The sequence below is a fragment of the Amblyomma americanum genome, chromosome 8 (assembly GCF_052857255.1).
Source record: "Amblyomma americanum isolate KBUSLIRL-KWMA chromosome 8, ASM5285725v1, whole genome shotgun sequence".
In the NCBI taxonomy this organism is placed as follows: Eukaryota; Metazoa; Arthropoda; class Arachnida; order Ixodida; family Ixodidae; genus Amblyomma; species Amblyomma americanum.
In genome coordinates this window covers 43068173-43092343 of record NC_135504.1, presented here as the reverse complement: position 1 = coordinate 43092343, position 24171 = coordinate 43068173, and the positions used below count along the sequence as shown (strand labels likewise).

General features: G+C 44.2%; 2 protein-coding genes across 2 annotated transcripts in view; one reads left to right on the top strand and one right to left on the bottom strand.

The window, feature by feature from the left end:
• Positions 1-24063, bottom strand: part of LOC144102346 (uncharacterized) — a 219001-nt gene extending 194938 nt beyond the window's left edge. Inside the window, exons 1-3 of the mRNA XM_077635640.1 lie at positions 23858-24063; positions 21769-21913; positions 17898-17981 (exon numbers count right to left, since the gene is read on the bottom strand). Coding sequence (XP_077491766.1) covers positions 17898-17981; positions 21769-21913; positions 23858-23907 — 279 coding nt within the window. The 5' untranslated portion in view covers positions 23908-24063. The remainder of the gene's footprint in view (positions 1-17897; positions 17982-21768; positions 21914-23857) is intronic.
• Positions 307-13199, top strand: LOC144100260 (uncharacterized). Its single transcript, XM_077633264.1, has 5 exons — positions 307-407; positions 2157-2253; positions 8374-8466; positions 11519-11655; positions 12523-13199. Exons 2-5 carry the CDS (start codon positions 2247-2249, stop codon positions 12877-12879), a joined length of 594 nt encoding a protein of 197 aa, XP_077489390.1. The 5' UTR covers positions 307-407; positions 2157-2246; the 3' UTR covers positions 12880-13199.
• Positions 24064-24171: the final 108 nt, after the last annotated feature.

Sequence of the window (24171 nt, the reverse complement as noted above, 5' to 3'; positions counted from 1 at the left end):
ATATTTTTTTCTGCTCATCATCACTTCTCAACTCCTCTCGTCCCTTCTCGCAGTGAGTGCTAGAGAAGAGTAGAAAAGTCTAGGTAGATGTTTCAGGTGAAGTTGGGTTTCGAAGTTAACTCTTCTATTGCTGTTGCAAAGTTGATTAGGCACCCTATATCGACAGGTAAACAAGCAATGACAGCGGTGCCCTTTCTCCTTTGGAAACCGCGTGAAAACGCGCGAACTGATGATTCAGTGGGATTGCATTACTGGAGTACAGGTGCCTGTAATCATAAACTGTACCTTGTATTTTCACAGGGAGTACATCTTCGGTGGGTATCGTCGCAAGTGCTTTGATAGCTTTTACGCTCATGGCTACAGCCGCGAACAGAGACAGAGGCCCAGATCCGCAATCCAGCCAGCAGGTGAGTAGTTTTAAGTAAGCAACAGCCTTATTTGGTTTGCAGAGAGAGTTAAGATTCAAATTTTCTGAATCAGTGGCTGATGTATATGTTTCACAAATGTGAGGGCTCCGTTCTGGCTCAGTTCTCGTGATCCTCACTTGTTCCATCTGCACGCTTCTTGGCCAACGCGGCACTGTTCCTTTGAGCAAAATCGTCGGGCAATGTACGAAGGCAATGACATTCTTTCTAGATATTTGTAGCGTATTACCGCTGTTCACTCGTTGTGACGAACTACAAACTTACGGCGTTTAGTGCAACATATTGAAGGTTACAGCACGGCTTCGGCCTTTCGAGGCCTTTTAGTTAGCCGCTTAGACGCAGTGTTGGCAAAGGGGTTATGCGAATTCAACAATAGCAATAGTGACATTGCCGTTCAATATGGCCCCCTAAATTGTGTTGATTCCAACATCAGACACTTTTAAAGAGCAGCGGTACATCGAAGCCTTGAATGATTTAAAAAAATGAGTAGACTAAAAAAGAATGACAGCACTTCCTGTGAATGCAGATGATTGTTTGGCAGTTTTCAGACTGATACAAATGGTGGAATATGACCCTGTGACAAGATTTGCAAAATTAGCAGAAAACCCCATTCGAACATCCCGGTGCACTGAGAGCCGTGCTTAACGCTCCTTTCCCTTTTCTATCGCTCTCCAAATTCGTTGTTTTTTCTACTCCTTTACTATTTCCACCTCCCCATTTTTCTTTGCATTTTCTGTGTTTGTTTTATTTAGCCGCGGCCCCTGTGAGAGCTGTTGCGCGGTCTATTATACGGTCCCTTTCCCTCATTCTCAAACCTGCTTTGAGGGCGGAGATTATACCTCCTCGCTCTCTATGTGTCCTTATACTGACTAAAGTGTTTCATTGTAAGCAAGGAACCGCGACGGCTTCCTTGCACTCTATACACAGCTTCCAACGCTTCTTGTGGTCTTGGAAACAGTTGCACAACGTGCCTTTTGGCAGGGTTGTCAGCTCCTTTGTCGTGGCATTTTGAATGGCCTCCGCGCTCCCCATCCAGTGATTTTAGGGCTCTTTTAGGGCACGAGGAAAAAGGAAAAAAATCGCATGGGGAGAGGTCAGGCGAGTATGGCGGTTGTTGTAAGCACAGTAATGCTGTGCTTGGCGAGAAATTTTGACACGCAGTGCGCCCTTGCGTTATCTTGGAACAGGTTCCATTGTCCAGATGCCAATAAGTCAGGGCGACGGCGTCGCATTGCATCACTCATGTGTTGGAGCACGCGGATATAAAACTCCTTATTCATCGTCTGCCCTTTTGGGATGAACTCTGTGCGTGTGACACCTATGGCATCGAAAAAAAACTATCAGCATCATCTTTGTTGCGGTCTTCTGTCGCTGCACATTTCTCGACCCCGGACAGATTTCAGATGTCGGACAGATCTTTTCAGATATTTTAGAGGCTTGTGTGCAGAGATTGCACAAACATAATTTCCATGCATAAATGTGCCACTCAATGCACACATCTTGTGTGTCACGAGCATTGAGGCGTCAATAATCAATCATGCATTAGTTTTGATACCTGGGGATTCGTGGGATCACTATATGTTTTTTTTTTTATCTTGAGGACGTTTTGGGAAAACAACCAAACAGTGGCCGCTAGACGACCTGTCTACAATGATTGAACGTAAACGAATCGTGCTATTACAACGTTATTTGTGCTGCATCATGCCAATGAGTGTTGCTTGACCTTCGCAGAGTACCTCTGGTCTCTCGGATGTGCCAACCCACTGCGGGCTGTGAATGTCGCCTTGCCTGTCCTGAGCTTGGCGGGCTGCTGAAGCTGAAATGAAAGGTGGGTGAGGGTTCTCAATCCTCAGCTTAAATAGACACCCTCCCCCCATGTAATACCCTCCTCTGGAGGGCCTTTAAGGGTAACATTAGTGAATTAACAAATACATACATTTGCCAAACGCTGTCCAATGTCGGTCCTTACGGTGTTTTGTTTTCAGAAATTTGAGGAAAAATTCGGTGCAGTACTCCCCCAGACAAAAGCCCACTTCCTTGCAGCATCCGAAGAAAAACAAACTGCATTTATTCCACCTGGACATCACTGATTAGATGTTATGAAAAATTCACGTTTAATTATTAATAAATATTTACCGGCTGCATGGATACTGGCGTAAGTGCCTAAGGCAGGTTTTTGCGCGGAAGTACTACCGGAAAGGCAGGGAAAACTGGAATTTGTGCCCGTATTCTCAGAGCGGGCTTTACTTGAGTGGCGTTTTAGGCAAAAACAAAAAAAACTAAACAAACAGCAGTTTTCTAACTGCTTTGTATTTGGTCTGTTAGTTTCCTGCACTGATGCGTTCTGATTTATGCGGCAGCTATAGAGCGTTTGCTGCTCAACGAAACCCGGCACCGAGCAGGCAATTTTTTCTTCGTTGTTTTTTGCCGACAGTATCAGTGCTAGAAAGGACGATAACGGTGAACGACACAGGCAGCAAGAACTGAAGTTGTTGGACCTGCTGCATCCTGCCGCCACGGTATTACTCTATGTACTGTCAAACTAACTATGCCGCAACAGTCCGCTTTCATCTATTGCCCATTTTGAATCGAAAAGCTTCACTACGCTAGGTAAAGCAGTCATCGTGTAGGCCTGAAAATGATCCTTGAACGACCATCAGCCTAACCACGTTAGCAGTGTATGACCGTGACCCCTGACCTTGACCCACGATCTTCAGTTGACATTTGACCGCTGACCTTGAGTGTACCTCGTACCTTAGATCTTTCACCTTTGACATTGGGTGACCTCTGATCTTATGAGCATCCGTTGGGTTGAGGTGAAGCCCCGAGATGACATCCGACGGGGGTGCGGTAAGGCCCTGTGGTACCACGCCATAGCCACGTGCTTGCTTTTCGCTTAATTCTAGGATTAGTGAAGTTAAGCCGCTGCCAATGTTTAGTGTTTCAATGCTTTCTTTGTCGCTTCAATTTCCCGCTGTTCTGTTCTTCTTCATTGAAAGTTCTCAGAAGGACGCGACCTCTTACTGCGATGAAATGAAGTGAGAAGAAATTTTCCGGGGTACGTATTTAATAAAAGCATTTGCTGACAAGTGCTCCTCCTGATTTTCATATCGTCGAGTGAATATTTTTTGCTAGTGCGTTTGTATTTCAACTGCTGTTTCCTCAGCTTTATCACTTTTTCCCCAATCCGTATGAAAGCCGACTCATTCTTCAGATTTCAAGGAAACGCACTGCGCAAAAATAACTATTTCCGACCACGATGTAGTTTTGCAGCGAAAGCTCTTTTGGGAAATCACTTGTTTTGGTAACGTTGTAGTATGGTGTTGTTAGACAGGACCAAGAAACACCTGGAGTGAGTCGGCATGAGCTTTTTACTTAACACCTTAGCTGCTGTGCTGGCTAAGTGGTTATGCGAATTCACAATAGGAATTATGAATTCGCCTTTTAATACGGCCAGCTAAATTGTGCTGCTGCCAACAATAAGGAACAGTGCATTATGTCCAGTTATGTCCAGTGGATATTCATATAATATCCTCCACAAGATATCAGATGTCCATACGATGTTCACAAATGCTCATATTACATCCATGTAATGTCCATATGTTCATTTTGATCATAGTGGATGTCCATATAATGCTCATATTATGCCCACATGCGACGATTCCTAGACATTCAGAGGATGTTAACCAGATATTCTGCCAATCTATTTTCAGGTTGGGGGCTGGATGCTGTACCATTTATTTTGTGCGCTGTACAGCTTACAACAAAACAAATATGATGCAAGATATGACAGAGAGATACAAAGCAAAGACCAACAGTTGCTCATTACACAGGAAACTTCAATATTTTGTACAAGATCTGGGAATAACATTTCAAATAACAGGTGCATTATGAGAAGATTACACACTGGGCTCTGATAAATGCAATAACATAAACATGTCACAAAGAAGTGTCATTTTCTGGTATGCAAGTTACTTGAAATGTCATTTCCAGTACGGGCAAGATAAAACATTCATGTGTAGTGAAGTCATTAGTTTGTGCTCTCTGTGACTTTGTGATCTTTCATCATACTCATTCTGTTCTTGTAAGCTGTACAGCGCATAAAATAACAAAGAGTAATCAAACAGCTGCAGTTCTCATTTCTTCAGAATATTGCACCTCGAGGCAGTACGCGGGCAAGGAATATGCACAGCACAGGCTTCGAGTACAGAAGAACGTCAAGGAATTCAATCACTTGTTTTGCCCTCAGCCATATTTTATTGCCCAGTAGCCATAATGATCAGCGTCTGTTGCTGTGCATTCTTTTACTCCTGGTCCACGGAGGCCTGTGAATATAACAGTGCATTTTGTTGAACAGTAGTAATGACACAGCAGGAAATATGGACAAAAAACGGGTGCACAAGATAATGCAAAAGCTAATTTTTCATCCAACTGGCTTAGTATCATTTCTGAAAAGTAATGAGGAAAAAGCATGCGGTAGGAGCCAAGTACACAAACATGCATCCACTATAACCTCTAGCCTTACCAGAGGTAAGACTAAATCCAGACAGGGGTTTTAGAGTAAAAAGATCACATGCAATAGCCTGAATGCTTAACATGAAGAAAGAAACCCAAGCCTCAGCAAACAATCACAAGGATGAGAACCAAGAATTTCAAGTACATATATGCAACCATACTTTTGAAATGAAGTTAGAATGTGCACAGCAATAGTGAATAATGTTGGCTGGCGACTGCATTCGAATAAAACTCAAAAATGAAGCGGCAAATGCCTTCTCAAAGCAGGCCCTCCATCCACTAGCAACAACAGAGTCTCATGACATGGGTGTTACCCCATTTGCACCAGTTAGTGTGACGTCGTAGATGAAAGGGGATTAACCACTATGGCATGATAATCGATCCCCGCCTTTGGATTGAGGAACATCTGTCGCTTTGATCTTAATCCATATCCAAAAATACTGCAGTGGGACAGTGGTGCCAATCACAGCATGCTTTCAGCAGGAATGAGCATGCGTATATCACCATATTGGGGACGTATGCTGACTTCATGAGTGTGGTTGGTGCATGCAAGTATGAAGTAGCAGGTATAACAAAGTGCGATCAGAGCCAGTTGTGGTGTATTGAAAAAGACAAAAGACACCTTATGGCAAAGAGTGAGGGAGGATATTTGTTTTTTTCATGTCTATGATGTTTGCAGTAAGCAGGCAGGATGAAATGCATTGAGCAGGTGTGCACATCCTTGAGGGAATTTATAAGGAGACCAGCCATGGCTCACATAGAACAAGGATATCGTAGATTAAGCCAGATATAGGTAGGCCTTTTCAGTTTCACTGGAAAAATTGTTAATAAATGCAGCAGCATGCAACTAGATTTTCATGTTAGGTTGTCAATATTAGACTTCCATGAATTTTTGTTAAAGGTTGTAGTATCTATGTCAAAGTAGTTGTATGCTAGGGAGAAGTCAAGGTGACTATATTTTGAAAATAATAGGGACAGGGTGACTGGCTATGAGAAATGCTCAAATTTATAAAGTAAAGCTCCACACTCTAGCGAAATCATTTCAGTGTTATTGAATTTAGTCCGAAGTGATGCAATGTTAGAACTATCAGAACAATTAGCAGCAAAAAATAATAGAACTAGAAACAACAGTGAATGAACTGCCAATGCAGGTCAGAAACAATAAACATGCTAAAGCACATTATTGATGCATGCCTGAAAGGGTGGGAAAACCATGAGCTGGTTGCATTAGCAGTCATATGTTGTGTAGTTAAAAAGGAAGTCCGTGATCCTGTAGAGAACCAAGTAGTCAATGTTGCGGTGCCTTAGTTTTATTACAGAAACCTGGAGCTTAACAGTGAGAAATGTCTTGAAGACATTTAAGAACAAAGCTCTTTCCAAACCCCGAAGCTCCAAATGTATGTTAATTATTGTTGAACATTAGAAATTGTTTTTCACGAAAGAATTTATGGAATCGAAGTTGGGACAAGTGGGAAAACGTGTTTAAATGAAGCTACTCAATGAGGCCAAAGAAAAGTGATTGATTGAATTTTTTGTGTTATGTGAGGAAGAAAGACGCGGCAGTAGTTGGTAATTGGCCTGTAATTATTGAAGAACTAGAAAATATTCGGCGAAAGCTATTTGCTTTCAGTAGTCATCACTATAACTACCTAAAAATAAAGTATGAAAAACAGTTTCATACCAGCTGTTTGTCTTCATAACGCAAAATGCATCTACTGAGTGGCAAGATGCATGAGGCTATTGTTTCTCTGAAATGTTCTCCAAAATATCTGAAATGGAACAGCAAAGAGAAATAGTCATGCCCTGCTGCATTATACGAGCTTTACAACCAGCAACTCTCATTGTATACATAAGATGTAAACCCTTGCTGGGGCACACAATCAGTAGCAAGAATTTTGACACACAACTTTCATTCTACGCACTGTAATAAAATAGAAAATTTCAAAAAAAGCAGTCAAAGCCACGAGCTGAAACAAAAAGTATTCAGTAGCCAATTATCTTGAAATGTGCTACTGAAATAAAAGGATATTACAAGAAGAGAGAGTAGACTAAGTTCCCACAAAAGTATCAAAGCACAAAGATGAAAAAAAACAATTCCGGGTACAAAAAATGCAGAGTTAGACACAAGGGCTTGACTAAACGAAGGCAGATAAGAGTGTATTTAGCGCTGTTAGCAAATTTTAAAGCAACACAAGAACTGCAAAAACTCTGTCTTCTTGAGCCGCCGGAGAAAGGAAACTGTCCCTTCCCCACCCCTTCCCCTGTAGTAAAAGCCATAGCATGCCGGACGGCCGGAATATGCAGTGGAATGTGTGCCATCAAAGTGCAGGCTATTCCAACAATTGTTAGAGGGCATAGCTAACTGCCAACAACTTTGCCTTACAACTGAGCACTGAAGTATCATGCGTGCAGGCTTTTAAGGCAGAGAAGTGGCACAGAGCGCAGCCATTCCCGCGAAACTACTTCGGGGACAAATCGAGCCCCAACTAAACACCACAGATTTTAAATCCATGCCTGCACTCCATGAACTGATAAACCAGATGATGAAATTGCCAGCATGAAAATTGCACAATGCCACAAACGAACACTAACACTTTGTTTGACAGAACAGTGTCATAAACACTCACCATTATTGCTGTTATCCGTACTTCCACCAGTGAGGGCTCAGGACTGTGTACAACATGCACAACAAGCTTGCCGCCACAACGAAGAAAATGTGAACTCGCGAAACAACAAATAAGAACTTTCGAAGAAACGCTGAAAGAAATCACGAATACGCTGCGGCCGTCGCAACAAAACTGGTAATGGCGCTTGGATTGGATTGGATTGGAGGTGAAGCTAGCGTCGCGGCTAATGACGGTGCCCATGGACGTTAGGCTGCCCAGTGTCAAGAGAGTTCTAATTATTGTTCTGGTTTTGAAATCGCGGCGTTTGTGGCTGTCGGTCTAACTTGAGCAAGTTCTTTAAATAATCATACCGTACAAGCATTCACACGCATAAAATAAAATCAGGGCGTGCAATAGTCAACTTCTTGAAATAATTAGTTCCTGAAAATGTAAGACTGCGAAAGCAGGAATGATTAAAATCTAAAGGTAGCATAATTTCAGCATGTTCATGCCTTCCAAAACAATAATATCTAGTTCTGGTAAGTTTTTAGCAATTTTCCAAAATTTTCAATGTGCTGAAAGAACATCATGCATATTCGAATATCCTCTGAATATCCACTAACTGATATCTGAATCCAATAGTCCCCTCAACATGCAGAGGATATCGATACATGGACATTGGACGTTAGGCCCATTTGTGGATATCCTCTGCATATTCATGGTTTACTGGGTGATTTGGTAAATAAAATCGAAATAAAATGAGAGCACTTCTTGGGAACACAGATGAAGTGCCTGTAATTCTAAAACTGCACCTTGTCTTTTCGCAGGCCGCACCCTCGTCGCAGGCGCTTTGATGGCTTTTGCGCTCTTGCTGGTGGCCGCGATTCCAGAGGAAGACGAGTCCACAGTCCAGCCAGCGGGTGAGTAGATTTAAGTAAGCAGTAGCCTTACATTGGCTGCAGGGAGAGGCGAGAATCACATCTCTGTATCTTCGAATCAGTGGCTGATATAAAAGTTTTTGAAATGTGAAGGCTCTCTTCTTGCTCACTTCCGGCGAGCCTCACTTGTTCCATCAGCACGCTTCTTTCTCAGCGCGGCGCTGTTCCTTCTGAGCGAAATTTTCAGGCAGGGCGTGAGGAGGAATGACATTATTTCTACAGATTTGCACGGTTTTTCTCCTGTTCACTCGTTCTGAAGCACAGAAGTTTTGTGCATTTAAGTGCAGTGCAGTGAAGGTTGCAGCATGACTTCGGCGTATCGATACCTACCTCCCCGGCTAGTTTTCGCGAATGCTTTCTCGGCGTATTCTGGGGGAAACAGAGCAAAGTAATTTCATATTTCCAGCAGAGGGATACACAAACCAAAGTCTTTCTCATAATGCAGCTTTGCCACATTTATCGGAACAGCAATCGTTGTGAAAATGGAACCCCATATATGCGCAACCCTTCTTCGTTAAAATGTTAAACTTATAAAATATTCGCACTTACCACCACCACGGCACTCGCATGGGCATTTGTCCTTTCAGTGCCGCATGAATGGTTAGTGAAATTACGTAGGAATTTCAGGTCTGCGTAGCAGGCAGTCAGCTTACGCAAACCAAATGGCTGTCGCCTGAACGACTAGGTGCGTAATGCGGACACGCACATACCCTATTTCGTTGCTTACTCAGGCAAAACGAGGCACAAATATCCCGAACCCATATCTTAGACTTCTTTACATATCGCTTTCAATCATCAATTGCGTGAGCCGCTGTGCTTATAAGCCATGCCGAAGACATATTTCAGGACTGCAACGGCGGACTAGTGGTTTGTGCATCCGCATCGAATGCGGGAGGTGCGTGGTTCTATGCCAGTGCCGCTGGGTAGCCAACCGGAGATACAATGGGCACAAGCTTTGTCCTTCTTGGCGGTCGGTTTCTTTAGCGTAAAATTCTTGGGAAAAGAAAAACCCTGTGCCATGTTTGGCCACAGATGCCCTTGCGCCATTGCAATTCATCATCCCCATAATCAAGGAAAAGTTCAGCTTTCCTGCAAAACAGTCACTTGTGTCACTTGTCTACATCAGCAGCAAACACCGTTTAACTCAACGGCGATGGACGATTTTTTATCCGTGGCGCAGAATGAGATAGTTCCTGCTGTACCTGCAACGGCTCCGCCCTTCCACTAAATAGATTCACAGGTGCGTACCCAGCTTTCAAAATAACCGTATGAATTTCGATAGGACGTGCTGGCAGCGGCTGAAATTAAATGTTCTTGAGATTTTCTAGGCTTCCGAGTGCACATTGTACAGACATCACTTTCCGCGTGTAACTCTTATGTGCTGCTCGCTGGACACATTTTGTGCGTCGCGTGCATTTATGTGTAGAAGAACGGCAGATTGGGCGAGTTCAGCGCCTGTGTGTGTGTTCCCTTCTTTCTTCATCCTTGTTGCTTAGCGCTGCTTTAATATTATGGTGCATTTAGGTGTCAAGCTTCAATCATACATTTGTTCAATCATACATGCAAAAATCCACTTGCATCTATTGCCCATTTTGAGTACTTCAAGGGCTCCTTTTGTATAGCCAATTTTCAGCTTTTCTGTCCTCCTTCAATCAAAGTTATCTGAACGTGTTTGTCATCCCTGCCTATGATGAATTTTAATGAAAATAAATTTACCTGGGTTCAAACTTTGGAAATCAATAGCTGAAAATTGGTTATCCTGATTTTTGTATTGTCGAATAGATAATATTTTCCGGTAGTGCGATTGCATGTCAACTGCTGTTTTGCCAGCTCTGTGACTTTTTTTCCGCGCCGTATGAAAGCCGACTCATTCGCCACATTTCAAGGAGAGTCACCTCGCAAAATTAACTATTTCTTCTCGAGCACTAAGTACTTTTGCATCGAGAGCTCTTAATGCAAAGACGCTTTGTTCGTTAATTTTGTAGTATGGCGTCCAGAGAGAGAAGGGAAGGAGACCAGGAGCGAGTCGACATGAGCTTTTTAGTTACCCTTAAAAATGTTCTTTAGATAGTCTATAGATTTCCATAAACTTCTCTCTATAAAGTCTATAGACTCTCTATAGACGAACCCTAGAGAGCAGTCAATAGGCAATACAAATCCGATAGACTGTCTATAGACAATTACAGATTTACGCTCATACACTTTTAGTAGTCTTAGTCTGTAGACGGTCTATTGTCTACGAGTAGACATATATTAGGTTGGGGCAAGCTGAAAACATTGAAAAATAATAAGCCCTGGCCTGTACCACTGACTATGAGTAGACAAAATTAAATGTCTATAGAAGGGCATTAGATTCTATAACAAGTCTATAGACTGTCTTTAGACCATTTATATAAGGGTAACCCTTTAGCTGCTGTGTTGCGCTTTATTTTTAGTGGTGACCTGATAATCATTCCTATGAACACACTATACATTCCGCCGTACAGCTAAAGCACCACGCAAACATGCTGCGAATAAAATTCAGGATGAACTTGCTCGTCATGCTTCCCGCAAGCGCTCTCGCAGACAAGGTTTGTTTATACTTGCAGATGGTGCAAACCATAGCCCTCAAATTCGAACCCTTCCTTAGCACGGAAGCGACCATCGCAACCTTATTTCCTGGCGTCATTATTGGCTTACACATATCGCAAACCAGCTAGCGAAGGCACTACTCTTTCGAAAACGCGGCCAAGTTTTCAACGGTATTAGGCAACTGTACTCCGGCCACATTGCCAGTGCCTTATCATGGAACGGTTTGGCGAAACAATGGCGCCTCATCCCGCCGCAGCGCATTAGTCTTAAAATATTGGCCATGCGTACATTTGCCACTTGCGCTCTTTAATTTTCCCACTCTGCGATGTCTGCGCATGTTGCTGAGTAGAGATTGTCTAAATTACTCCGGAGCCTACCATGGCTGTGTCTTTCATAGCACATGTGTCGCTTCAGAGCGTTAAGCCACACAATGTACAATGAAGAATTATATTTTTCTTTATAGCGGCCAGTCTTGCCACCATTCTTGAGGAAGTCTGCCCTTGGAGTGATTTGGGTCGTGTGAAATACGTGCATCGCAGTACCATCGAAGCGTGCCACACTGGGGACAGCGTCACAGCCTTCAGCACACTTCGATGCCTGGTGAGCGATTCTTGAGAATCGGGCCCCATGTGTTCTATTCGAGATGTAATTTCCTACGGTACTAAGCAAAGAGCTCATGTCACGGAGAAATATTGTGGGTATTTTACTGATCCGCTTGGGGGTACGCCTTGAGGTAATTATGGCGGCGGGATTCCGAATTTTTGAAATTATTTTCTTCAGCGCTCGTTATGCACTGCGATGGCAATATTGTTGACATTTGTTTATTGGAGAATATATTTGTATAATTAGAGAATATCAGATTTGCACACTTTTATTTGCGTGTGCCATGTACTGCACCATGTTAAAGACACAGTTCAGACCGCTTTAGGCCACTTTGCAACCTGTCGCTTAGACATGTAATGACACTCTAAATGCAACAGTCTTCTGCGAACAATCTCACCAGACTCGAAACTTGGTAAACTATATAAGTCACAAATATTATTAAAAGAGGGCACAAAACGGTTCGCCGGGGCACAATGAGTTTACTCCTTATAGAATAACACGCTGGCTTCTACCGAAGAGTTACGCTTCGAGCCATTTCAACGGGGCATGTAGAATTTCGAAGGCGGGGAGCTTCACTGTCGAAAAATTGTGCGCGGCCAAAGCAATGCCTTTTGGAAGCCAGAAAGTGTACAGTCAACCGGGTTACCTTTTTTTATTGAGAAGGCGAATTTGAAAGAAGCCCTGTCAGTTTCGCATCGCAGGAAGATCCCGTTCTGAAAGCATATTGCATTTGGCAAAAGTTTTCTTGAAGAAGGGTAAAAAACTGATATAAGTGATGTGCTACAACGATTTTCGTAAGACACATGTGACGGAGATAGGTCGGCAGTTAATAGGTTTTTTTTTGTTCTGCTTTTATGTTGTAAGGGTGAAGACGACGGTGGAGCGCGCCGCAAAAAATGCGAAGAGGCGCGGAGAGCCCGAGCAAGAAGGAACAGGAAGAATGGCTGCCTGCCGGACCTTTTCCCCAGTGTTTTTCTCCGTACCATTTTGGTGGTAGTGCTGCAATATGCACTCACTCGTGCCCAGATTCAACACGAGTTCCAACCGTTCGCTGATGTAGCAATGGCACCGTCCATTCTGACGGTTGCGACCTCTCCCGAACGCTGGACGCTGTCTTCCAGCGCATCGCGGACCATGTCGGCCAGCGGATGGACCTGTTGGAAGGAAGCTCAAGTGGCTGCACACAATGGGGCAGCGGAGCTGAACTGCCGTGCGCCGTGATGCCGCGGCCCTGTGGCATCTCTGAGGCGCAGCGCCAGCGCCGTTCCGAAAAATATGCAACAATCTACCCTGCGCAATAAAACATGCTCCAAAGTTTTCAAATGAACTAAGAACGCTATTTGCAGTTGCTTTCCCTCGAGTGACTTTCTTTCCCTTCAACCATATATTATATAGCTAAATTTTAATTTTGTTTACTTCGTCGCCCATAACAATGTGTTCTCAAAGCCACGCAGAATGTTGTTTGCAGTTTAGCTCCTTTCTTATTCGCACTACTTTTTTTGCATTTCTTAAATATTTCGCTTTCTTTGATACGTGCTTTCTTTTCGGACACCAAAGCAAAATTGAATGTGGCATTGACGTTTTGTACGCTTTAGTTGAAAAAATAAAATAAGCTATTGGAAGTACAACAGCCTTAACGTTAGCTTGGTGAATGCATCTTTCAGAAGTGCTTTTCGTTACCGTTTATGATTTCACCGAACTGAACTGCGAGGAAAGATTTCAGGAACTACGCTAAAACTGACTGCACTAAAACAGAGTTGAATTTGTGTAGAAACGCTCCCTCCTCAAGCTTCCCTTGTGCCCTTCAAAAGCGCCAAGAGCCCTTCATGCTTTTTCCCGCCGCGGTGCTGCAGTGGTACCCGGGCTCGAAACCGACCTCGGCGGCCGCGTTTCGATGGAGGCGAAAAGCAAATGCTCCCGCGTGCTTTGCGATGGCAAGTGCACGTTAAAGATCCTCAGGAGGTCAAAATTATTCAGGAGCACTTCACTATGGCACCTCTTCCTTTCTTTCACACCCTCTTCTATCCCTTCCCTTGCAGTGCGGTTCAGGTTTCCACCGAGATAAGTGAGGCAGATACTGTGCTATTTCCTTTCCCGAGAAACCTTTTTCTTCCCAGTGTTCCAGCTTCCTCGACTCCTACCGTTTCCACACACTTATCATAAACAAGACATAGAACAAATTTAAATAAAGCACTAAGTGTTGCATTTGAGAGACACAAATTGAGAAGGGAGGGCCAGGAATCAAACACGGGTTGGTGCTATCCTACTCGAAAAGGAATAATAGGCATGTATTCTAAAGTAATGAGAATGAAAGATAACCGAAGACTCTTTCGGGTACAAGAGAGGATTTAAATTAACAGAAAGCGAACGCTGCAGGGACCATTTACAGGATAGGGCTAGTGACGTAATCTTGAGCGAGACGGAGCGCATTGCGTCCCCTTAAGCCACCGCGCCGATCAGGCACGTGTCGTAGCATATGACTTACCATTTCCCCCACGTGCTTGATTTTGGCAATGGTGGTGTCGGCTTTCAGCCAGCGATGAACGTGTAAGCCCAAATCTTGTCAACCTCGTGGACAGGACCCTCGCAGAGGGTAACGCACATTGGGGTTGGAGCCGGTCTTGCGTGCACGAATGTGCAATAGCTCGGATTTGGCTGAGGCAAGAGCGAGCCCGCATGAGTTGGTGTGAGTCTCGACCATGGTAGCGGCTTGCTGGAGGTTGTCCTCCATTTCGCAGACGCTGCCTCGGTTAGCTAATAGTGTTACGTCGTCTGCATACACTGCGTGGTGCACCTTCCCCACTCGCTGCAGGAGGGAAGGTAGCTCCATCAATGCGATGTTGAACACCAAAGGCTTGAGCACAACGTCCTGAGGAGTGCCCCTGGTTCCCATGCGGCAAGGTCCGTACTCCTGATCATCGATCCGGAGCAGGGCCTGCCGTTGGGAGAGGAAGTCCCTGACGTAGCTGAACGCCTTTGCACCGCAATTTGGGCGGCTGAGGTTGGACAGTATGCTGCCGTGCTTGACACTATCGAAAGCGCCATTCAGCTCTAATGCCATAATAGCTCGGTCTCTGCATGTGGACGTCCACTAAGCGATGATGTCCTCGCGGAGTTGTAGAAGTATGTCTTGGGTCCATATGTGTGGGTGGAACTCGTACTTTGTGTCTGTAAACATACCCTTGGATTCGAAATAGAAAGACAACCGCTCTCGAACCATCGTCTCTATGAGATTCCCTACGCCTGAAATTAGCGCATGAGTCTGATGTTGTCAAAGTGCAGTTTTTCCGGGATTAGGAATGAAATTTACGAGGGAGGTTTTTCATTCGCTAGCGAGGGGAAGCCTGTCCCAAATCTGATTGATGTAGTCGGGGAGTTTAAGATACATCTGGTCGGGCAGGTTCGCCAGCAGCGTAAGTGTAATGCGATCGCGACCGGGAGCCGTACCCCTTCTCATTTTGGCTATGGCTGCTTTGAAATCATACAGCGCGAAAGGAGCGTCGAGGCCCGTGCTGGATTGTCCTGCATACTTGACTCAGGACCTTGTGGGTCCTCGGTGCGGTGTAGCTAGCGATCACACAGATCCTTAGCTAGCTGTGCATTGGTGCCCGAGTAGCGGTGTAGAGCCCGCTTAAGGTTGTGTTGTGTTTCACCTCGCATGTTGGACCGGTCGAGGAGAGCGCGAAAGAGCTGCCAGGTGCTCTTGGAGCTCATCTGTCTTGCAGCTCGGTTGCAGCTGCGGTCCAATTAGAGTCAACCAAACGGACGGTGGAACTGTGGTTTTGAAATGGAAAAGGGTTAGTGTAATTTTAAAAGAAACGAATTGAGCAGGGAGGGCCAGGAAGCAAACACGAGTTGGTGCTAACCTACCCGAAATCGAAAAGTAATAATAGGAATATGTTCTACGAGTAACGGGATTGAAAGATAACGGATGACACTGAGGGTACCGGAGAAGATTTTAATCAACGGAAGGCGAACGCAGGGGGGACTCAAAGTCAAGTCGGCGAAAAAGGTAAAGAGAATTCCGAGGCTATGACGGCAGCTGCTTTACAAGAATAATGCTGCTTGAAGATCAGTGTCAAATACCTTTGTCCTTTCTTTATTTGCTTTTCACGGCTATTAGAAACTCAAATAAAATAGAATAATTACAGGAGACGAAAAAGGCACTTGGGTGAATTCGGGCGCTGCCTCTTTATCGCTTGCGACTATCTGCACTCTTTTCAAGTTCTGCTGTGAGCCAAGTCGCCCTCAGAACTATTTTAGGTAAGTACTACATATTTTTAGAATAAATTTACATAGCCTTCTAGGTTTTTATTCTTTGTTAGCAGAGTAAGCTCGTGTATTAAAATAGAAGACAGGGCTACGGGGATTTCTTCATCAATTTCACCGCCGTGCAGGGTGGCCCTTCGAAGACTTGCGCATCTGTCTTGTTGGCACCTTCATCTCTTCATCTGTTGTCACAGGCAGCTCTTCAGTTGTGTCCATGTCAGTTGGTTTTCTGGCCGTCGGGGAACTTTCAGTGGCTGCCCGGGCTTTTGGAGTCTTTCTGGTTGATGTCTACGAGCAATAAAAGTCTGTATTTGAAATGTTACTTTAACGGTGTACTTTTAACGGAACAGCATTAAGGGCCCAGTTACGCAGAAAATCCGGCGTCGGCGTTGTGAGCGATAAATAGGGTGGCGTAGGGTGACCTACGCAGCCGCCCCGGGAGAATCAACCTGGGTGGGCAACCTAGGTCATGTGTCCTTGTGGGGTCTTCATAAGCTACTCACCGGATTGTGAAAAAAACTAAACACACTGGCAGGTTGCAGTTCAATTCATCTTTGAATTGAGCTGTCACTTCTTAGCTGTTTAATGGGATTGCTTGGTGCGTGAAGCTGAAACTAAGCCCAAGAGAAGTCGAATGCACACCGCAGATTTCACGAGAACGCAGCGCGCTGCGACAGTTTGGAAGCGGCGCAACTTCCGAACTGCAACAAGAGTTGCTTAGTGCGCACAAATTGAGGCAATTATGTAGAAACAATTCATTCTGGCCTGGGAGCAGTACCGAAATGCTCTTCAAAATATTCACTAAACTAAACAACTTACTTTGTTGAATTCAGTTTGATGTCAAATAATTTGTGCTGAATAAATTGGCTTTTCACTGGGCATTTGAAATCTCCCGTTTACTTCACAGAGACATTGCATCCTAGTTTTTGAAGCGAAAAGCTTAACTACGCGAGGTAAATCATTCTTTCGGTAGGCAGCACAACGACCTTCAATAAGTTTCAGCCCAACCAAGGATACCCAGATATGACCATATGTGTTACAGTTATGGTGTCGAACCCTTGACCCTTGACCTTGACGCATGATCTTTAGTTGACCTTTCACTTTTGACATTGGGTGACCTTTGGGTTGGCCTTTGACCTTAAGAACATCTTATGGGGTGATGTGAAGCCACGTGATGAGTAACCATGTGTGCAGGTTTTCGCTGAATTCCAGGTTTAGCTAAGTTAAGCCACTGCCAATCTTTTGTTGCTGCTGTGCATCAAACTATGTAAAAACCATTGAAGCTCCGCTGAGCGCGGAGATTTTTTCAGCGTGCTGGAATATCCAAGCTAACTGATTATAAAAAACAGGCCTCTGTTCAATGTCGTACTTAGCCTCACTAAAGATGATGACCGTATGGTAATGAATAATGCTCGTACAACCCAAGATGTCATTTGTTTTAGTAATATGCCGTTTTGAAAAAAAAATTCACCCTGCTTATCCATCGACAGACAGAATGCACTCCTCTAGGCACTCAGATGGAAACAAAATGTAAATAGCCAAACAATTTCTGCCAATCGCGTCAATGTTTCCCTTCAGTACGGAAGAAGCAGCGGCGTCCTGTCACCAGTGTTCTGCAGTGAAACTCACGTCACATGAGGAAATTTGGAATGAAAGTGATTAAAAAACGCGACACGTAGTCTGAATTAGAGGTCCCCACATTTCCCAATTGATGCAACTTTATAAATTTAATCATTGCCGATAATTAAAAAGTTTTGAGTCACTTTTGGACATTAACTTCCCTAAAACCTAACTCATGCAAATAAAATTCTTTGGCTGTACAGCGTTTATTAGCAGCGTTAGTGTCTGTAATATGCCTAAAACCGAGATCTGGCAACTGATTGCTTGCTGTAAAGCTTTTTTATAGTTATAAACTGGCCTTCTGGTGTCGGTATCCAGAGCACACACTTCTTTAATATAAGGTGGCTTACCGTTGCAACAGTGTCGGGAGCTGGAGCATCAGGGAGACCGACTACTTCTTTCTGGGCACTGCCCTTCACGTCCTCTCCACTTGGCTGGGGAGAAAAACGACAGGTCAAACAGCTTCCCAAAAAGGCTGCACAACGTACAAGGCATGAGACACTCATAAAGCGCACCTATTTTCCGGAAATATTCTCATAAGTAATTTTTTTACAAAAGTATTACGGGAGGTTCCGGGTGTGGAATATTGATACTTATTACGGCTTACCTGTCCCTGCCACTTCGTGACCCCCATTCAGCAGTTTCGTACGGAGTACTGCAGACATACCCAGCAGTGTAAGATTTCATTATAACAATCAACATATCAGCAGATCACGCGATGGCAGCTTGAATTTTTTGTATGAAACGGACAGCTCCACTACGTTAGGCAAAGCAGTCGTCGCGTAGGCCGGAGAATGACTCTGAATGACTTTTAGCCCAACCACGTTAGCCCTGTACGACTATATGTGATACAGTTGTGGTGACACACCCCTGACCTTGACACATGACTTTTAGTTGACCTTTGACATTGAGTTGACCTCCGATCTTTGACCTTTGAACAAGTGGGTGGCCTCTGGGTTGACCTTTGACCTTAGGAACATCTGATGGGGTGATGTGAAGACACGTGATGACATCCGATGTGGTGTGTTGTAAGACCGTGAGGGACACGTCATAGCCCCGTGCTCTTGTGGCTATATATAGAAAGGCTGTCGCGAGCGTGTAGCGGAACTGCCATGAACGAGCCTCATACGCATAGCAAATGTGCTTGCTTTTCACTCAGTTCCAGGGTAAGCCAAGTTAAGGCACTGGCAATTTTATCTATTAACGTGGTTGTTAACGTCAAAGGCGTTCCCAATTGGTTTTCAATACGAACCTTAACTATTCGATGCGACCGTTGGAAGCAGTTTAAAAAAAATTGCTACACATAAGTACAATGTACCATTACTTTCAATATTAACGTAAAAGAACCTTACATTTTTTTGAATTTTCAATTCTTTTTTTGAAATTGCTAGACATGGAGACGCGACGTATACTTTTTGTCTCTGTCAAGCTCAGTGCGCAGCTTTAGATTCGGCGCCGCGTCACTTGTGTCGTAAACGTCTAAGGAAGCCTTTATCGGAAACAATGTAAGAACACGGCGAGACGCCCAAAGCGTGGCTGTGGCAAAGCCTACAATTTACAACCTGCGCGCTTTGTAATAGGCACATTACCTAGAGATCTCAGTTCTGCGATTTCTTAATGAAACGATCAACGTAACACGTAACAAAACGTGTTTGCTCACCGTTATTCTTGTACTCGTTGTAAAGCGCACAAGCTGTAAAAATTTTACCCTATACAGTGAACTGATATTACGCAGTGCAGTACAGGCTCTTGAGCAGCACTGTCCGCAAGAAATTGGCATGACGGATGGCTTCTTCAAGAAGATGCTGTTCCGTTGATTTACACAAGTTTCAAGTGCAGTAGACCTCGACGTTAGCTCATGCTGACATTGAAGGAAAAGTGTCTTTCCCAGTCCCAAAAATTGCCGGAAAATACAAAACAAAACTTTATAGTCTACTTGATGGTCGAGAGTATAGGCGTAAGCACTAAATGCGTGGCTGGAAAATCTTGGAAACGCACAGCGCGTTCTATGGAGCCTTGTAAATGGTGGCAGGCCCATCCGAGGGTTGGCCATGTCATTGGCTGCTGTTCAAGCCACTGCCTTCTCATGCTCGCGTTCTTCGACGTGGGCAGTACAAGTGGCCTTCCTGGATGCTTTCGCAGAGTCAATAACCGCCCCTTTTAACCCTTTATTTTCGAAAGAAAATGCGCTCTTAGTGTTCATCGCTGCTGGTTTCTTTTCCTGCGCCCACTGACGCTCTCCTACACCTCTTCCGACTTCGAGTCGTGTTAGGGCACCTGGGCCGCCTTCTCACCTTTGTGCACACGGCTACATAAACCTGTTAGTGGCATACGTGAGCATCTCTATTTCACTTCAGAGCCACCGTAGCACCAATACTGTCACATAGAGTTAAGAACCACACAGCTCACTGGTGAAAATTGAAGAAGCGTACGATTTGAAGCAGTAGCGCTGGAGACGTCCATAGCCCGAAAGAGAGTGCCAACGGCCGAGTAATATAAGTCATCGGAAAATGGAGCTGCCCTGATGGCGTCAGCACAGTTTTGAATGTCTCTCGGTGCTTAACCTTTTTTTGCACGGATACCATTCGGACGAAATTTTTGGCATGGTTCGAACATATTTGATTTCATGTTAAGTCTCAACATTGGCTCAGAGTCCAACCTTAGGTCTGGATTGATATTGAGCCTCAGCTTCGCGGTAGTTTGCCGATGATGATGTCCAGATTTTTCTGACATGCGATGCTAGCTACAAATCATTTATTCCTTTCAAAACTCCTGGTACATCAGCCTGTATTTAAAACTTTCGTTGTATCGGACGTTTTGCTTCTATGCCAGCTCTGCTCCGTGTGCTGAATCGCTGCATTGCTTGATCACTGAGCAAAATCACATTGCGTAAAAAATCTGATTGAGTACAACATTTTGGAGACTTCGTACAAAACGAACTAAAGTGTGTCGCTAAGCCAAGAGAGTAACCGCTGGTAAAAATTCTTAAACACGAAGAAACGACTTGAGAGGATTTTCGTGTCAGCGTTCAGCGTACTTTGTCTCGGCGTACGGTACGGTAGCGACCAAAAGATGAGCAATGAAGGTCATTTTTTTGCAGTTTATGTTTTCTCTGGTTTATGTGGTGTAGAGAGCGTTCAGGATTACATTTAGAGCACTGTGGTTACAAGCAATGCGCACTGCACTAATGGAGCTTTGGAATATAGTTTAGATAACCGGGCGGGCACATTTTGAAAGTAAAATTTTCGTTATCAATGTTCAAAATAATTATTTCAGCTGACATTATTTTTGCGTACTGTATCTAACTTGTATTTTTATATTGAAAAATTAGAGGCGATCGTGTCTCTAGACTTAAGCATCAGATATAATTTTCTTAGCCTGCTCATATATGTTTCTTTCTTTCCTTCGAATTCAAGACACAAGATATTGACGATGACTACAAAAAAAATCTTCGTGATTACACGACAACATGACGACAATGCTATCGAATCCAAGAGTATAAGGTTAGGATCGCAACTATGTTTTCGATATAAACATATAAATTTCCATATAAATTCTAGCTGCCAAAGCGTTTAGTAATCCCTTTCGGCTAATTAGATATTTACGAAGACATCCATTTGTTTGTGCCTGCATCTTTCCTTAAGCAAAGTGCACAAATCACATTCGTTCGCAGTTCACTGTTCACAGTTCACGCAAGAAAGTGATAATCAGCGCAAAAGTTCGCCGTGATTACTCGCAGTTTTCAACTATAGAGTCGTCTTTTCGATTTCGCTGGCCGAAAGTGAGGAGAGCTGTTACCAGTTTCAGCCATTTCTCTACGTTGGTGACAGAAAATAAAACGCCATAAGCAGGAACTGCTTGAAATGACGAGGAGCTTTACTCCAATAACAACTTATTCTCATGCGCTGTGATGTGGTTGTAGTTGAAAATTCACAAGCAACTATCCGCGAACACGAGAATACAGTGAGAATTCTATTGAATCAAACGTTCATATGATTAGAATCGCCACTAAATTTTCCATATAACTAGGAAAGCAAATTCCAGCGGCCGAAGCGTTTAATAGTTTACTCCAGATAATTAGATAATTACGAATGCAATTAATCAATTAGTTTGTGTCCGCTTCTTCTCTTAAGTAAAGTGCATGACTAACTTTTCGATATCCTGTTTGCTAAAGCTAGAGTTTCATTTAAAATTTTCAGAGGTTAGGAATACATGTCGTACCGTGGTTCTCATTAGGGCGAACACCACCAACGCCGAGATGATGAAGCCGAGGAGGACGAAGGCCGAGAAGATTTCCTGACGGTACTGCATAGTCGGGTTGGGCTGCTGCAGGTTCCTCGGCTGGTAGATCTTGTTCTGCGGAGCACTGGGTGAACCAAAATTGCAGTATGGGATGAAAAGACTTTGAGCTAGATGTAATAAGGGATTAATTACTCATTGGCATGAATAATTACTCCCTTATTACAAATCTACCCCACCTTGGGGAATTCCCCTAAAACATTTCACCAATAGAGCTAGATGAATCGGCTGACACATGGCACCAAACAAGGTGTTGGTACAGTACAGTACGTTACGGTGTGCTATGGTATGGTATGGTACTGCATGGTAAAGTGTGGTATGATGATGTTTGGTTTGGTACTGTAGGTATATTATGGTATGGACGTTTATGGTATGGTATGGTACGGTACGGTATAATGTGGTATTGAACGGGATGATGTGGTATAGCGTGGTATGGTGTGGTATGATACGGTATGATATGGTATGGTATTGCATGGTGCACAGTGTGGTATGCTGGGGTTTAGTATGGTAGGTGCTATGGTATGGTATGGTATGTTATCGTATGGTATGGCATGATATGCTATGGTATAGTATGGTATGGTATGCTATGGTATGCTATGGTATGGTATGGTATGGTATGGTATGGTGGTTTAGCTTTGCGACAGCTGGACACGGGCTATCACAGGGGGCGTTGTGGCGGGCTGGGGATTATAATTTCCCCTCGGATTTTTAACGTGCTCTGACATCGCAGAGCACATGGACGAGGTCAAGAGGTCACATGCAAGCGGTGTCCGTCCGATACAACATAGGCTTTTTTAAGCAGAATTCATACCAGGCCTGGTTACTGAGCTATACTGTCTTCAGGCTTTCAAGAAAAAATGTGAAATGTTGCAAAATATGGAGACACACCTAACCCTCGTAAACATCGTCATAATCATTACCATTACCCCACTACAAGCACTTCGGTGTCTGTGCCAGATAGAGTCCCAACTCCCCCCCTCTCATCTCCGAGAACTTCCTACTCTTTTTTCTCACTCGCCCAGCAGACTTTCGCCGCCCTCTGCTCCACCATAAAGTCCTATGTCCGCATTATTTATGATTGCAGTTTTTTAGTCCTTAGGTACACTGATGCGAATTTTACTGAGCCATTATGAGAGGTGGTGTATGTTTAAGGATACCATCAAAAATTTTTAATTACTCCGCGAAATAAACATGGTCGTTTCACAAAAAAACTATCGACAACTGTACTGTACCCATAGCACTATGTGAACGAGCGAATATAAATGAGCGCAAGCACAAAATAGTACGCACAGCATGTGGCAGAATGTGAGGTGGCCCACCATGCGCTGCCGTGAAGGTTGCCCCGTATAGGGCAAAGGGTATTGTTAATCTGACTGGCTTCTCAAGAGGTAGAACCCAGTCTTCAATACCATATGAAGCTTCGAGCATTATGACGGCCGTAAGGGCAGACTAAACCTCTGTGACTTAAACAGTGACTTCTGGCACATGCGACGAACCCTCGTCATTCATACTATCAGCACCGTTTTAATACCAACGCTTACTCATGGCGGGACCAGTACGCTTGATATGGAGACTTTATGCGACAACCTCCATTGTTATGGGAAAAGTGAGCATGGCGGTAACGCTCTAGCCATGCAAAATATGGCACGTGAGGTTGCGTGTTCACATCAACTTTCGTTAACCACCGTTCTTTTAATACGACTTTTCGTTCAATAAACGGTAACTACGGGCGTAACGAAACGAACTAAATGCAAGTTATGCCCTGAGGCCATAAATAACGTTATCAAAGAAAAGGCAGGTGAAGACGGAGACAAAGGCTGAATCAGTCTTCCTTCTCTCCTCAAGCAATTTTTTCTTGAATTCATGTACAAGCCTAACATTCATTTCGGAGACTGCTTATCAGCTGACTTCACATTGCTTTCGGCGTGAGCAGTTGAAAAGTGCCGCCTTCTGCATACTTTAGTGGGCTCTTCGTCCATCATAAACCGCAGTAGTGTGTCGGTGGTCTTACCTGAGCGAAGCCAGGGAGGGCTGGCGAGGCTGCCTGAAGATCTGTGACATGGCTACGCAAGGGAATCAGTTGGCCGAGAGACGCACTGAGAAGAGGAGTCGCGCCTTGAACAGCGGCGTTGCTTGGAGGTACGGTAGATCTCAACTGATATAACGGCGCTGTTGTCGCCCCGGACTGAGAATACGACACGTTCTCCACTTCTTTTACACCAGCCCACCCCCGAACACGCGTCCAGCGGCCCTAGGCTGGATTCTCTGCTGCAAGCATTCTGCTGCCCGTAATTCGTTCCGAGTAGACGACTGGACAGATATTCC